We start from the raw sequence: 15,169 nt of genomic DNA, 5'->3' as shown, positions 1-15,169 counted from the left end.
TGGCATCTCCGGGGGCCTTGCAGGTGATGACTAATGGGACCCCCTTGATAACCACCCCAGATGGGGGATCCACGCTCAGCACCGGCAAGGGCAGGGGATCTGAGGGGAGGAGAAAGTGGATGGGTCAGCAGGAGATCCAGATTGGGGAAACTGGTAAAAGGTCCACTATACTGTATAATGGGCACTAGGGGCAGCAGAGGGTGGGGGTGGGGGAGGGGCGGCTATACTGTATAATGGGCACTAGGGGGCAGCAGAGGGTGGATTGGGGAAGGGGTGGCTATACTGTATAATGGGCACTAGGGGCAGCAGGGGGTGGGGGTGGGGAAGGGGGCTATACACTATGATGGGCACTAGGGGGCAGCAGAGGGTGGGTTGGGGAAGGGGCGGCTATACTGTATATTGGGCACTAGGGGCAGCAGGGGGTGAGGGTGGGGAAGGGGCGGCTATACTATATAATGGACACTAGGGGGAGCAGAGGGTGGGGGCGGGGAAGGGGTGGTTATTCGGTATAATGGGCACTAGGGGTGTGGGAAGGGAAGGTGCGGCTCTACTTTATAAAAGCCACTATGAGACAGCATAAGGAATGGTACTTGAATTGGGGGGCCTTCTCCTTCAAAAGGCAGCTGAGTATGTGCACAGGTGCCCATGTGTGTCTCTTTGCTCCATCTATCAGGAAGTACTGAATATCTCTTGAATTGAATTTGAGCCTCTAGGGTATCCTCACCCTTCACGGTGACGTTCACAGGCCAGCTCCTGGGGGATGGGACCCACTTCCCATTCACGTTCTCCTCGTACCCGCAGGTGAATTCCCCGGCGCTGTTGGGACCAGCCCGTGGGATGCTGAGCACAGAGACATTCCTAGAGCTGGTGCTAGACTCCTTGATGCTGATCTCAGACCCCGCATCCCCGGGGACAATCTTTGCTCCGTCTTTGTAGAAGTGAAACCTCCATTCGCTGGCATCCCCGGGGGCTGTGCAGGTGATGAGCAGGGGGAGCCCTTCGTTCACCACTCCTGATGGGGGATCCATGCTCAGCACCGGCCGTGGAGGGGGATCTGAGGGGAGCAGCAACAAGGAGAGGTTAGCAGGGGAACCACAGTGCTGAGTGTGGGAAAGCAGTGGCTATACTGTATAATGGGCACTGGGGCAGCATTGGGTGGAGGCGGGGAGGGAAGGCTCTACTGCATATGGGTAGTAGGGGCAGCAGAGGATGGGGTTGGGGAAGGAGCGGTTATACTGTATAATGGGCACTAGGGGGCAGCAGAGGGTGGGAGTGGGGAAGGGGCGGCTGTACTGTACAATGGGCACTGGGGGCAGCAGAAGGCGAGGGTTGGGGAAGGGGTGGCCATGCTGGGTGGTAGTGTTTGAGAGCTGAATGCTTTGTTGCCTTACTGAGTTGTTGGTTGCTCTCTTTGTGTGTGTGTGTGTGTGTGTGTGTGTGTGTGTGTGTGTGTGTATCCATGCTGTAGGAAGTGGTGATTGTATGTAGGGGTGGATTTTATTCTCTAGGGCAACCTCACCTTTCAAGGTAACAGTCACAGCGTGGCTCTTGGTGGACATGATCCATCTCCCACTCTCTTTCTCCTCATACCGGCAGGTGTATTCCCCGGTGCTGTTGGTGTCAACCTGTGGGATGCTGAGCTCAGAGACTGTCATTGAGCCGGTCCTGGGCTCCACGGTGCTGATCTCAGACCCAACATCCCCAGGGACGATCTTGGCTCCATCCTGGTAGAAGTGAAACCTCAGCTGTCTGGCGTTCCCGGGGGCCGTGCAGGTGATGAGCAGGGGGTGCCCTTCGCTCACCACTCCAGATGGGGGATCCACACTCAGCGTTGGCTTGGGAGGCGGGTCTGAAGGGGGCAGCAAAGGGTGGGGGTCAGCCAGGGCAGGAGATGGAGGAAAGTGGAAATGTGGTTCAGAGAATGGAATGGATGCATCTTCCCTCCCTCCAGGACTTTGGACAAGTTGTTGGAGCTGGAATTGGGAATTCCTTCCCAAAAAGCTGCCCTGGGGTGTTGCTAGCCATTGGGTTACTGTTTTGGGCAGCCATGCTCCTGGAACCCTATGGGTCTTGGTTTTCATTGGACAACCATACTGGTGGCCATGTTGGCAGTTATGTTTGGGCAATTAGGCTCTTTTCAGTTGGGTAGGAATGTTGGATTGCCATGTTGGCAGTTGAAAAGCTATGTTGGGTGGCTATTTTAGTAGTTGGGCGGTAACTTGGGTGACCATATTGTTGCCAGTTGGGCAGCCATGTTTATTTTGTCGAGTGTGAGCAGCCATTTTGGATGGGCATGTTAGTATTTGGGCTGCCATATTGGGCAGCAAAGTTGTTGCCAGTTGACTGGCCGTATTTACTGGCCATTTTGCTGAGTGTGAGGATGGGCATGTTTGCCTGCTAGTGGGCAGCCATACTGTTGCCAGTCATACAGCCATGTTGGGTGGCCATGATTTGGGAGTGAAGGGCTGGGAAATAACCCATGGCAGCTAAACCATGGCATAGATTACCTGCTCCTGACAGACAATGGAGCAGACAGACCCTCCTCCATAACGGCATGACTTTGACAGTCATTGACCTTCAAAAGATAAGTGTGTGTGTTGAATGTATAAAAGCATTCACAACAACAGTTGGAGGGCTGGGAGCCCCTAATGGAGAAGGAGGTCTCTTGATATTTAAATAGCTACATTGTGGTGTACAGAGATAGATAGAGGGGGGGAGGGTATGGAGAGAAGGAGAGAGAGACAGAGAGAGCGTATGGGGATGGATAGATAAATAGATACAGAAACTCTTCGCTTAACGTTGTAGTTATGTAACTGAAAAGTGCTTCTTTAAATGAAAAGATGTTAAGCGAATCCAGTTTCCCCATAAGAATTAATGTAAATAAGGGGGGTTAGGTTCCAGGGAAATTTATTTTGCCAGACAAAAGAATATATATATATATATATACACACACACACAGTATAAGTGTTAAACAAACAATTGAATACTGTACACAGCTGTGATGATTGTGAAGCTTGGTTGAGGTGGTGGAGTCAGAGGGTGGGACATTTCCCAGGGAATGCCTTGCTGCTAAATGATGAACTAGCACTCAGCTGAGCCCTCAAGGGTTAACACATTGTTGTTAATGTGGCCTCACCCTCTACAAGGCAGCAGAGACGGAGGGAGGAGACACAATAGACCAGGAGTCGGCAACCTTTCGGAAGTGGGGTGCCGAGTCTTCATTTATTCACTCTGATTTAAGGTTTCGCGTGCCGGTCATACATGTTAACGTTTTTAGAAGGTCTCTTTCTCTAAGTCTATAATATAGAACTAAACTATTGTTGTATGTAAAGTAAATAAGGTTTTACTTTAGGCTGCCTACCCCTGCCATAGACGCATGGCAGTGGCTGCAAACATTCCCTGCGGAAACTGAATGTGATGATGAACCCAGGCTATCCTACTGGAGCGCACCACTCCCTCCACTTTCCAAAGTGCTGGGGTGTGTGTGTGTGCATGCGTGTGTGTGTGTGTGAGAGAGAGAGAGAGAGAGACACCGTGTGTGTGTGTGTGAGAGAGATGTGCATTGCCCCTTTAAGTACGCAGACCCCACTCTAAGTACATTGCCTTTTTAAGTAGATCAGCAAGTTGAGACAGCAACCACTGCCAGCAAGCTCCCTCTGTCCTGGGCCCTGTCGTGTTTCCCCCTCCTCTGTGGAGATGGGGTACAGGAGCGGGGGAAGGGGGACACCCTGACATCAGCACCCCTCTCCCCGCACTCCCTGCACAGCAGAGGGCAGGAGCAACTCACGGCAGCGGGGGGAGGGACACCTGAACTGCCCGGTAATTGATAGCCTGCTGGGGGCTGCCCCACAGAGAACTTAGGGGAGCTGATAAGGGGATTGCTGGTCCACCGTGGTTCCAATCCCCCACCAGCTCCAACAGCTGCTCTTCCTGCAAGCAAAGCAGGCGGCTGCCAAACAACGTTATAAGGGAGCATTGCGCAACTTTCAGTGAGCATATTCTCTAACAGATCAGCGATGTAACAACGTTAACCAGGGACAGTCAGTGAGGAGTTACTGTAGATCGGGGTCTCAAAGTCCCAGCCCACGGGCCATCTGCGGCCTGAGAACCTCCCCAATGTGGCTGGCGGGGCTCCAGCAATTTTGGGGCCGAGTCTCTCCCTTGGCCCCTCCTGCCGCCCCCAGGTGCTCCCCCCCCGCGTGTCCCCCGGGGAATTTAAAATGGCCTGGGGCCCCACCCACCGTCAGCAGTGTGGCAGAGCTGAGCGGTTTCTTGCGCACTCACTCCACATGTCTGCCGGACCCTCCCTGTGGCCCCGGGGCCAATGGGAAGCTGCGGGGGAGGTGCCTGGGGGCAGCAGCACACAGAGATCCCCAGGCCCACCCCGCCTTGGAGCCCCAGGTAAGCGCCGCACCCCCTGACCCCCTCCCAGAGCCTGCACCCCTCCCCCTCCTCCTGCACCCCCATCCCCTGCCCCAGCCCTGAGCCTGCACCCAGCACCCAAACTCCATCCCAGAGCCTGCACCCCAGATCCCCTCCCCCACCCTAACTCCCTCCCAGAGCCCAACCTCTCACCCCTTCTGCACCCAAACTCCCTCCCAGAGCCTGCACCCTGCACCCCTCCTGCACCCCAATCCCCTGCCCCTTCCCAGAGCCTCTACCCAAACTCCCTCCCAGAGCCCAAACTCTCACCCCTTCTACACCCAAACTCCCTCCCAGAGCCTTAGGCAGGTGGGGGCGGAGTTTTGGGCGGCATGAGTGACATTATTGGCCCGCTGGGAGGATTTGAGGACAGGCATTGGCCCTAAGGTAAATGGAGTTTGAGACCCCTGCTGTAGATAGGTGACAAAGTCAGGCTGGACGGCTGCAGGAGGGGCTGGGAAAACAGGTATGTTAGCCCTAGAATGCTAAAGGCCCTTCTTCCTACAAGCTGGAAAGGGGATACTTCAGGTCAATTAGGGACACCCGAGTCCAAATAAGGGCTGCCTGAAACCTGTTAAAACCTCTCTCCGGGGAGAAGACAAACTGCTGCAAGGCTGGTGGCGGCAGGGAGATCGGCTTCTCCAGTGTGAGAGACTGCGCCCCACCCCATAGGGGAGACACCCAAACCCAGTGCCTGTTTAGGGGAAGGACTGACACCCTGGGGCCAGGGACAGGACAACACCTACCACAGCGAGGGGGCCAGGGAAAGGTATTTCCCCTTTTGCTTCCATGCGTTAGAGACTTGTTTCCCTTTGTCTGGCAGAGGAGCACTCCTCAGGCTGGCCCCGAGGCCTACCGGGAAGGCTCTGAGAAACAAACCCTGAAGAGTGAAGACAGACGCGCCCCAGAGTGGGGCTGATTTATGCTAGGCCCTGTCCCTGCCAGAGGAGGGAGCACTAAGTCTGGCAAGGCAAAAGGGGTGCCTTGCCACAATAGATTGTTAGATAGATAGATAGGGATAGATAGATAGACAGACAGACCTCACCTTTGACTCTGATGCTGATGCGGTTGCTCTCATAGGACTGGACGAAACGACCAGTCTTGCCCGTGTAATAGTTACAGCTGTACAAACCCGCATTCCCCGGCTCCGTGATGTTGAGGTTGTAGGTGTGTTTCCACCCGGAGGACATCCTGGCTGAAACAGCCCATCCCCTATTGCTGTAGTATTGGAATACCGACACCTGATCCCTCGCAGGGGGAGCAGAGCATGTGAGGCCCACGGTGTCTCCAAGCAGGTATTCAACCTTCTGGGGATGCACAGAGAAGGCTGGGGCTGGGTGTTTAGCTGGGGAACCAAGGTTTCATTAGCACCAACTCATAACCACACAGACCCGGCCACAAATAGAAACCCTCACATTTGCCCTGCACCCACCCCTCCAACATGGGAAGGATCAGCTGGAGGCTCTGGTATCACAGCCCTTCTCTTAGGGCTTTGGCTTCTGGAGTCATGGGATTCAAGCAGAATCTCAGCGTTGGTTATAAACAGTCAGCTTCCAGCAGTTGTGGTGAAGGAGGAAATCTCAAGGTGGTAACTTGAGTGTGACCTTCCTGAGTCTGCCCAGAGCCTGAGCCCCTCGCTGTGAGAAGGGGCAGCTGCCCTGCGTGTGACAGGGCTGAGGTGAACACTGCACAATCTCTCCCCCTTGGGAGATTGGAGGGGGGCCATCCCTGCATCAGCTCCCCTCAGGGTTGCCCCATGACGTGAAGGGGTACAAGAGAAAGAGGAGTTGGGAACTCCAGGGAGATGTGGGGTCAGGCCATTTCCTCTCTGAGCGGAAGCGTTCACAATGTGCAGTTTCATCCACCAGGGAAAAGTGCTGGCTCAGCTGTTCCCAAAACTGAGCTTATCATCATTAGCCCTGAGTTCCTCTCCACCCACGTACACACAACCCTCCCCCTGCCAATGTATGGCTCCCTCCCCTGCAGAGGGAAGAGGGGCACTTGTCTTTCGTAGCTTCTCTGCTGGGACCTGAGACCCACCCAACTCATCTCACCCGCTCTGGGATGGGAACGGTGTTAGGTCAGAATGAACTGGGGCTGGCCAGGCATAAGGAGCAAAGAGGGAGTTGGAGACCTCCGAACTCAGATACCCCCCACCTGCACTTCCACATCCCACAGCTTCAATGGGGGGAAATACCCCACCCCGGCTCCCAAGACAATCCCACCCCCAGCAGGGGCATCTCAGCGAGGACAGGAATCAGCATTACCTGCAAGGAACACCGGCCGGGGAAGGAGGGAGGCTGAAAGAGAGAGAAGAGTTGATGAGACCTCCAAGTACACACGAGATGGGATGCTGGGGAGAATGGGGGAGGTGGGTAACAGGAGAAGACAGACAGACAGGCAGACAGAAAGGGACATCACTCACCCAGCACGAGCAGAAGGAGAGTTAGCACCATGCTGAACTGGTCCCTCTGGGGCTGGGAGCTGGGTTCTGAGCTCAGCCACCAGCCGGGTCTCCCTCCAGAAGGGTGACTGACCCTTCTGCTTTGTCCGTCCCACGAGATGGACAATCCCATGACAGGATGCGTTGCTCATCCCTCGGACCTCCCTCCCTCCCTCCCATGATCTCTGAGAAGTCACGGGCTCCCACCCACCACAGGAAATCCTGGAGCAACCACAGTCTCGGGCTCTTCCCCTCCACAGCCCAACTATTCGCCTCCATGGCCACAAATGCCACTGGCCCTTGTTCTGTGGACCATCCACACACCTTTTCCTGCTGCCCCCTCTCAGTTCGGAGCTCCTGTGCTTCTATTTCCCGCTCTGTGATCCAGCAAGGGTCCCTGCACTAGGCTCCCAGCTCCTCAGCCGTCACCTCTCTTGGGTGGAGACGCACATCTCTCACCCTCCTGTGTGGGGATTTTCCTGGCTGCAAAGTCTCCTGCCTTCACTGGGACTTCTCCGGCAAGTCCCTCCGTCTATTCCGGTTTGCTTTGCCTTCCCCTCAGAGTCTATAAACAACACAATTGCTTGTGGTTTCCAGTGACCACACAGCACTTTCTAACCAAGCCCACTGAGTCCTGAGGGGGAAGCACTACGGGGGAAACATATCAAAGAAAGAAAAGAACCTCCACACATGCTAATAGGCTGACTGGAGACCAACCCACCCACCCCCACCCTGGCTCTGGCCAGTGTCAGTCTTTCCAGCCCTCAGATCCTTGGACTGGCCTCTCTGCTGGGACCTGGATTGGGGCCCTCCTTGGACTGGAGCTCCTCTTCGTTAGCTGGGGCAGAACCAACTAAGAACCCGAGCCTGTTGAAAACAAGGCTATTTATCCACTGTCCTTTCTTTGTAGGCTCATCTTGGGAGAATCCAGTTTGAACCAATATTTGGGAGCATCTCCTGGGCGGGGGGTGTTAATGTCTCTGGAGTTGTTACAACCTGTTCTTAGTTCCTGGGCGAGCTGTGGTTACCCCTCCCACCATGGGACTACCCACAGTGATAGCTCCCAGAAATAGAGCAGGAAAATGTCCCATTTCCTTCTCCGCAGCGCCCAGGCCCCTTACCAGTAATGATCCGGCCCAGATCAGAAGACATCAGGAGATGGATGTGGAAGAAAATTAAATCCTCACTCTCAGGTTGGAAGCAACAAAATCAGACACAGCTTTAATCAGGACATGCAATTGCAAGGGAAGAACACAGCTGACAGAGAGCAGCTCTGCCTCAGTTTCTTCAAAGTACAAGCAATATCACACAAGCATTTATACATTTTAGTGGCATGCATTAATTACAAACATCTGCAGTTTGTTTATGTTATGTCCTGCCCATTCCTGTATTTTCTCAAGTCTGTTCTCAAAACATCGCTATCTCAAGGCTGGGTCATGCTGACTCTACTCTGCTATCTTCCCACCCGCTTCTGACGTGAGCCCTGCTTCTACAGGTCCCGCGATATTAAGCTAAGACTTAGCATGACAGTTGCTCTGTTTCTTACAACTGAGAGGCCTATATTTAAACTCTTTAACCCTGTTTCCACATGGAGAATTGACCTCTTCCTTTAGGAGTGTGTTCTAATGTCTGATCTCCCTAAGCGGTGCCTTATTTCCAATTTGTATTTATCTGGTTTCAGCTATTTAGAAAAGCTGGACAAGCACAAGTCCATGGGGCCGGATGCGCTGCATCCGAGGGTGCTAAAGGAGTTGGCGGATGTGATTGCAGAGCCATTGGCCATTATCTTTGAAAACTCATGGCAATCGGGGGAGGTCCCAGATGACTGGAAAAAGGCTAATGTAGTGCCCATCTTTAAAAAAGGGAAGAAGGAGGATCCGGGGAACTACAGGCCAGTCAGCCTCACCACAGTCCCTGGAAAAATCATGGAGCAGGTCCTCAAGGAATCAATTCTGAAGCACTTAGAGGAGAGGAAAGTGATCAGCCTAACTTAATTGCCTTCTATGATGAGATAACTGGGTCTGTGGATGAGGGGAAAGCAGTGGACATGTTATTCCTTGACTTTAGCAAAGCTTTTGATACTGTCTCCCACAGTATTCTTGCCAGCAAGTTAAAGAAATATGGGCTGGATGAATGGACTATAAGATGGATAGAAAGCTGGCCAAATCATCGGGCTCAACTGGTAGTGATCAATGGCTCCATGTCTAGTTGGCAGCCGGTATCAAGCGGAGTGCCCCAAGGGTCGGTCCTGGGGCTGGTTTTGTTCAATATCTTCATTAATGATCTGGAGGATGGCGTGGACTGCACTCTCAGCAAGTTTGCAGATGACACTAAACTGGGAGGAGTGGTAGATACGCTGGAGGGTAGGGATCGGATACAGAGGGACCTAGACAAATTAGAGGATTGGGCCAAAAGAAATCTGATGAGGTTCAACAAGGACAAGTGCAGAGTCCTGCACTTAGGACAGAAGAATCCCATGCACTGCTACAGACTAGGGACCGAGTGGCTAGGCAGCAGTTCTGCAGAAAAGGACCTAGGGTTACAGTGGATCAGAAGCTGGATATGAGTCAACAGTGTGCCCTTGTTGCCAAGAAAGCTAACGGCATTTTGGGCTGTATAAATAGGAGCATTGCCAGCAGATTGAGGGACATGATCATTCCCCTCTATTCGGCATTGGTGAGGCCTCATCTGGAGTACTGTGTCCAGTTTTGGGCCCCACACTACAAGAAGGATGTGGAAAAATTGGAAAGAGTCCAGCGGAGGGCAACAAAAATTATTAGGGGGATGGAGCACATGACTTATGAGGAGAGGCTGAGGGAACTGGGATTGTTTAGTCTCCAGAAGAGAAGAATGAGGGGGGATTTGATAGCTGCTTTCAACTACCTGAAAGGGGGTTCCAAAGGGGATGGATCTAGTCTGTTCTCAGTGGTAGCAGATGACAGAACAAGGAGTAATGGTCTCAAGTTGCAGTGGGGGAGGTCTAGGTTGGATATTAGGAAAAAAACATTTCACTAGGAGGGTGGTGAAGCACTGGAATGGGTTACCTAGGAAGGTGGTGGAATCTCCTTCCTTAGAAGTTTTTAAGGTCAGGCTTGACAAAGCCCTGGCTGGGATGATTTAGTTGGGGATTGGTCCTGCTTTGAGCTGGGGGTTGGACTAGATGACCCCCTGAGGTCCCTTCCAACCCTGATATTCTATGATTCCATGATTCCAGCTGTTGTTTCTTTCCCCTGTAGATTAAAGAGCCCTTTAGTAGCCAGTATTTTCTCCCAGTGAATGTCCTCATGCATCCCTATCCATCACCTTTCTCTCTTATTGATAAGATAGAGATTGAATCCCCTGCTCTAACCACCAGACCTCACTCCCTTCCCAGAGTTGTCTATAGAAGCCAAGAGTCCTCACACCCAGCCCCTCTGCTCTAACCCACTAGAACCCACTCCCCACCCACAGCCAGGATTAGAACCCAGGAGTCCTGGCTCCCAGACCCCCTGCTTTAACCCACTAGACCCCATTGTTACATCCAGACCACTGTGGGGTTGAGTCTCCCCTGCCTTGCAACCTCAGGTGCCATACAATGCCTTGCTGAAGTACTCCCACCAGGCTCGCTCACAAACCACCTTCCAGCATGCAAGCCACACTCTATCTCATCAGCCTGGGTTATACTGGCAGGGTGACCCCAGCACATCCCCAGTCCCAGATCTTCCCCCAGAAATGAATGTTTTGTCCTGCCCAGGATTAGATAAAACAGTAAAACATGATTATTAACTACAATGAGACAAATTTCAAGAGACTATGAGCAATGAAGCATCAAAGTCAGAAATTGTTCCAAGAAAAATGAAGATAAAATGCTTCCTAGAATCTGCTTAAGAAACTACTGGAGTTGCAAAACAAACTTTCTCACCCTGTGCTCCAGCAGATGACATCAGGACCCCCTCCCCCAGAGTCCAACAGCTGTTTCCTTTGTCTTCTCAGATCCAGACAATGAGGTGGACAGGGAGAGAGAGAGAGAAGTGTCCTGGGGTGTTTGTCCTTCCTTTTGATAGTTTCAGTCCCTCTCTTGAACAATGTTTCTAGCTGAGACCCAGGAGCCAAAGAGTCTCTGTGAAAGGATTTTCCCTGCTGTTTTTTCACTGGTTTGAACTTCCTCTGTTTTCTCTCCTGTCAGGGTTCCTTCCCCACTCTAAACTCTAAACACTAAACTCTAAACACTTCTGTAAAATCAGGATGGAAGATAGCTTTACAGGGTAACAAAAAGATTCAAAACACAGAGGATTTCCTCTCTAGGCAAAACTTTAAAGGCCATGTCTACACTACCCGCCGAATCGGCGGGTAGTAATCGATCTATCGGGGATCGATTTATCGCGTCTCGTCTAGACGCGATAAATTGATCCCCAAATCGACGCCCGTACTCCACCTCGGCAGGAGGAGTAAGCGAAGTCGACGGGGGAGCCGCGGCGGTCGACTTGCCGCCATGAGGACGGCAAGGTAAGTCGAACTAAGATACTTCGACTTCAGCTATGCGAATAGCGTAGCTGAAGTTGCGTATCTTAGATCGATCCCCCACCCCAGTGTAGACCAGCCCATAGTTACAAAAACAGAGATAAACCTTCCTCTTACCACAGGGAAAATTCACAAGCTAAAACAAAAGATACTCTAACACATTTCTTTGCTATTACTTACTATTTCTGCAATACTAGATGCTTAGTCCAGATATGCTTAAGGAGATGTATTTTTCCAGCCCTGGTTCCTTGCTGACTCGAAGAGAACAACACAAAGACACAAACAAAAACCTTCCCCCACAGATTTGAAAGTATTTTCTCCCCTTACTGGTCCTTTTGGTCAGGTGCCAACCAGGTTATCTGAGCTTCTTAACCCCTCACAGGTAAAAGAGGAATTAACCCTTTACAGGGTAAAGAGGGATTTTATGCTACCCTTAGCTGTATGTTTATGACACCTCCCTGCTTGATGATTCTGTTTACTGCTTAAATGCAAATTAAGGCAAGCACGCGTTCCTTCCTTTGGTTGGGACAGACCTACCTGGGCAGGGCTGGGGTTTGGATCATGTGTTAATCTTGTAATGTCATATACAGCAGTGCCACACATAGTTTACCAGGACAATAATGACCAGAAAAGTATGAAAACAACAAGGAGTCTGGTGGCACCTTAAAGACTAACAGTTTTATTTGGGCATAAGCTTTCGTGAGTAAAAACCTCACTTCTTCGGATGCATAGAGTGAAAGTTACAGATGCAGGCATTATATACTGACACATGGAGAGCAGGGAGTTACTTCGCAAGTGGAGAACCAGTGTTGACAGGGCCAATTCAATCAGGGTGGATGTAGTCCACTCCCAATAATAGATGAGGAGGTGTCAATTCCAGGAGAGGAAAAGCTGCTTCTGTAATGAGCCAGCCACTCCCAGTCCCTATTCAAGCCCAGATTAATGGTGTTGAATTTGCAAATGAATTTTAGTTCTGCTGTTTCTCTTTGAAGTCTGTTTCTGAAGTTTTTTTGTTCAATGATAGTGACTTTTAAATCTGTAATAGAATGACCAGGGAGATTGAAGTGTTCACTTACTGGCTTATGTATATTACCATTCCTGATGTCCGATTTGTGTCCATTTATTCTTTTGCGGAGGGACTGTCCGGTTTGGCCAATGTACATGGCAGAGGGGCATTGCTGGCACATGATGGCATATATAACATTAGTGGATGTGCAGGTGAGTGAGCCCTTGATGGTGTGGCTGATGTGGTTGGGTCCTCTGATGGTGTCGCCAGAGTAGATATGGGGACAGAGTAGGCAACGAGGTTTGCTACAGGGATTGGTTCCTGGGTTGGTGTTTCTGTGGTGTGGTGTGTAGTTGCTGGTGAGTATTTGCTTCAGGTTGGGGGGTTGTCTGTAAGCGAGGACTAGCCTGCCTCCCAAGGTTTGTGAGAGTGAGGGATCATTTTCCAGGATAGGTTGTAGATCGTGGATAATGCGCTGGAGAGGTTTTAGCTGGGGGCTGTATGTGATGGCCAGTGGTGTTCTGTTATTGTCCTTGTTGGGCCTGTCCTGTAGTAGGTGATTTCAGGGTACCCGTCTTGCTCTGTCAATCTGTTTCCTCACTTCCCCAGGTGGGTATTGTAGTTTTATGAATGCTTGATAAAGATCTTGTAGGTGTTTGTCTCTGTCTGAGGGGTTGGAGCAAATTCGGTTGTATCTTAGGGCTTGGCTGTAGACAATGGATCGTGTGATGTGTCTTGGATGGAAGCTGGAGGCATGTAGGTACGTATAGCGGTCAGTAGGTTTCCGGTATAGGGTGGTGTTTATGTGACCATCACTTATTTGCACTGTAGTGTCCAGGAAGTGGATCTTTTGTGTGGACTGGTCCAGGTTGAGGTTGATGGTGGGGTGGAAATTGTTGAAGTCCACCTGGACTATGCTATGTACGAAGATTATTACAATAATGTGTAGGGCGTGAATACAGGGGTGTATTATATCATACACCCTCCCCTCCCAGCAGGGCCGGCTCTGGCTTTTTTGCTGCACGGCGGGGAGCGCGGCAGGGGAGGGCGCTGAGCCTGGCCGTGGCCCCGCTCTCCCCGACCGGCCGGAGCGCCGGGAGGAGGGCGGAGAGCTCGGCCGGGGCCCCGCTCTCCCCGACTGGCCGGAGTGCCGGGGGGAGGGTGGCAAGCCCGGCCGCGGCCCCGCTCTCCCCGGCGGCCAGAGTGCCGGGGGGAGGGTGGCGAGCCCAGCCGGGGCCCCGGTCTCGCTGACCGGCCAGAGCACCGGGGGAGGGCGGCCCCGCTCTTCCCGGCCGGCCGGAGCGCCGGGGGGAGGGCGGAGAGCCCGCCGCGGCTCTGCTCTCCCCGACCGGCCGGAGCGCCGGGAGGAGGGCGGCGAGCCCGGCCGTGGCCCCGCTCTCCCCGGGTGAGCGCCGCCTCCCTCCAGGTGCTGCCCCAAGCACATGCTTGGAGGGCTGGTGCCTGGAGCCAGCCCTGCCTCCCAGAGCCAGGATAAAATCCAGGAATCCTGGATCCTAGCCACTTGCTGTAACCCACTGGATCCCACTTCCCTTCCCAAGCTAGGATAGAACCCAGGAGTCCTGGCTCCCAATACTCCTTCTGTGATCACTGGACTAGTACCTCTAGCCGATGTGCACATATGACAATAGAGAATTTTCGACAGTCAACAAACACAGTCAATGTCTGAGAAATAGCTCATTGGCACCAGCTGGGGATCTGGCCAATGAACTCCAATGTCGCTATGGCTGATTGACACTAGCTCCACTGAAGTTAATGGATCAGATGCCCAGCCAATCTACAAGAAGGCCATATTGGTTAAAAACCTGAACTGGTTTAGAGGGAAAGTGAAGGCATCTATAGTAGGAATGGAAGAAAGGGAAATTGATAGTAATAAATATAAAACAGAAGCTAGGAATTATAGAAAATTGATAAGAGAAGCAAAAGGAACACAAGGAGAAATCTATGGCCAGCAGCGTTAAGGACAATAAGAAGGAGGTTTTTAACTATATTAGGAACAAAAAGAATCCTGACAATGTTATTCGGCCATTACTAGATTGAAATGGTAGAATTATCAATAATAATGCAGAAAAGTCTGAAGTGTTCAATAAATATTTCTGTTCTGTATATATACAGATGATGTAGTCTCCTCATATGATGATGATAACACTCTTTCCTTTCCACTAGTATCTCTGGAGGGTGCTAAACAGAAGCTCCTAAAGTGAGGTATTTTTAAATCAGCAAGTCCAGATAACTTGCAGCCAAGAGTTTTAACACAGATGACTGAGGGGCTCGCTGGACTTGACTGACTGGATACTTTTCTAAAAGATCCATTCTTAGGCTTTGGCTACACTGGTGCTGTACAGCGCTGCAACTTGCTGTGCTCAGGGGTGTGAAAAACACCCCCCTGAGCGCAGCGAGTGCAGCGCTGTAAAGCGCCAGTGTGATCAGTGCCTGCAGCGCTGCACGCTCACTCGCAGCGCTGCAAGCTACTCCCCTCGGAGAGGCGGCGCGACTACACTTGCGCTTCACAGCACTGCCATGGGTGTAGCCAAGCCCTAGGAATTATTTTCAGAACGCCCTATGGTCTGAGTTATCCAGGAGGTGAGACTAGGTAACCACAATGGTTCCTTCTGGCCTTGGACTCTATGAATCTATGTGGGAAAGAATTTGCTGGTCAAAGTGGAGGGAGAATCACCCCATCTGCTGGCAATGCGGAGGATATGACACAAACCATGTGAGAGAGCACACAAATACCAGGTCCATCAATGAGACAGAGACTGAAGTGGGTTGCAGTAAAA

The 15,169-nt window shown here is 51.9% G+C and overlaps 1 protein-coding gene across 1 annotated transcript in view; it reads right to left on the bottom strand.

The window, feature by feature from the left end:
* Positions 1-5,889, bottom strand: part of LOC112112827 (basement membrane proteoglycan-like) — a 16,855-nt gene extending 10,966 nt beyond the window's left edge. The window contains exons 1-5 of the mRNA XM_029913481.1: positions 5,855-5,889; positions 5,468-5,767; positions 1,520-1,849; positions 725-1,054; positions 5-99 (exon numbers count right to left, since the gene is read on the bottom strand). Coding sequence (XP_029769341.1) covers positions 5-99; positions 725-1,054; positions 1,520-1,849; positions 5,468-5,612 — 900 coding nt within the window. The 5' untranslated portion in view covers positions 5,613-5,767; positions 5,855-5,889. The remainder of the gene's footprint in view (positions 1-4; positions 100-724; positions 1,055-1,519; positions 1,850-5,467; positions 5,768-5,854) is intronic.
* Positions 5,890-15,169: the final 9,280 nt, after the last annotated feature.

Source organism: Terrapene carolina, unplaced genomic scaffold, assembly GCF_002925995.2.
Source record: "Terrapene carolina triunguis isolate 2854851 unplaced genomic scaffold, T_m_triunguis-2.0 Scaffold665, whole genome shotgun sequence".
Taxonomy (NCBI): Eukaryota; Metazoa; Chordata; order Testudines; family Emydidae; genus Terrapene; species Terrapene triunguis.
This window is presented reverse-complemented; position numbering and strand designations above follow the sequence as displayed.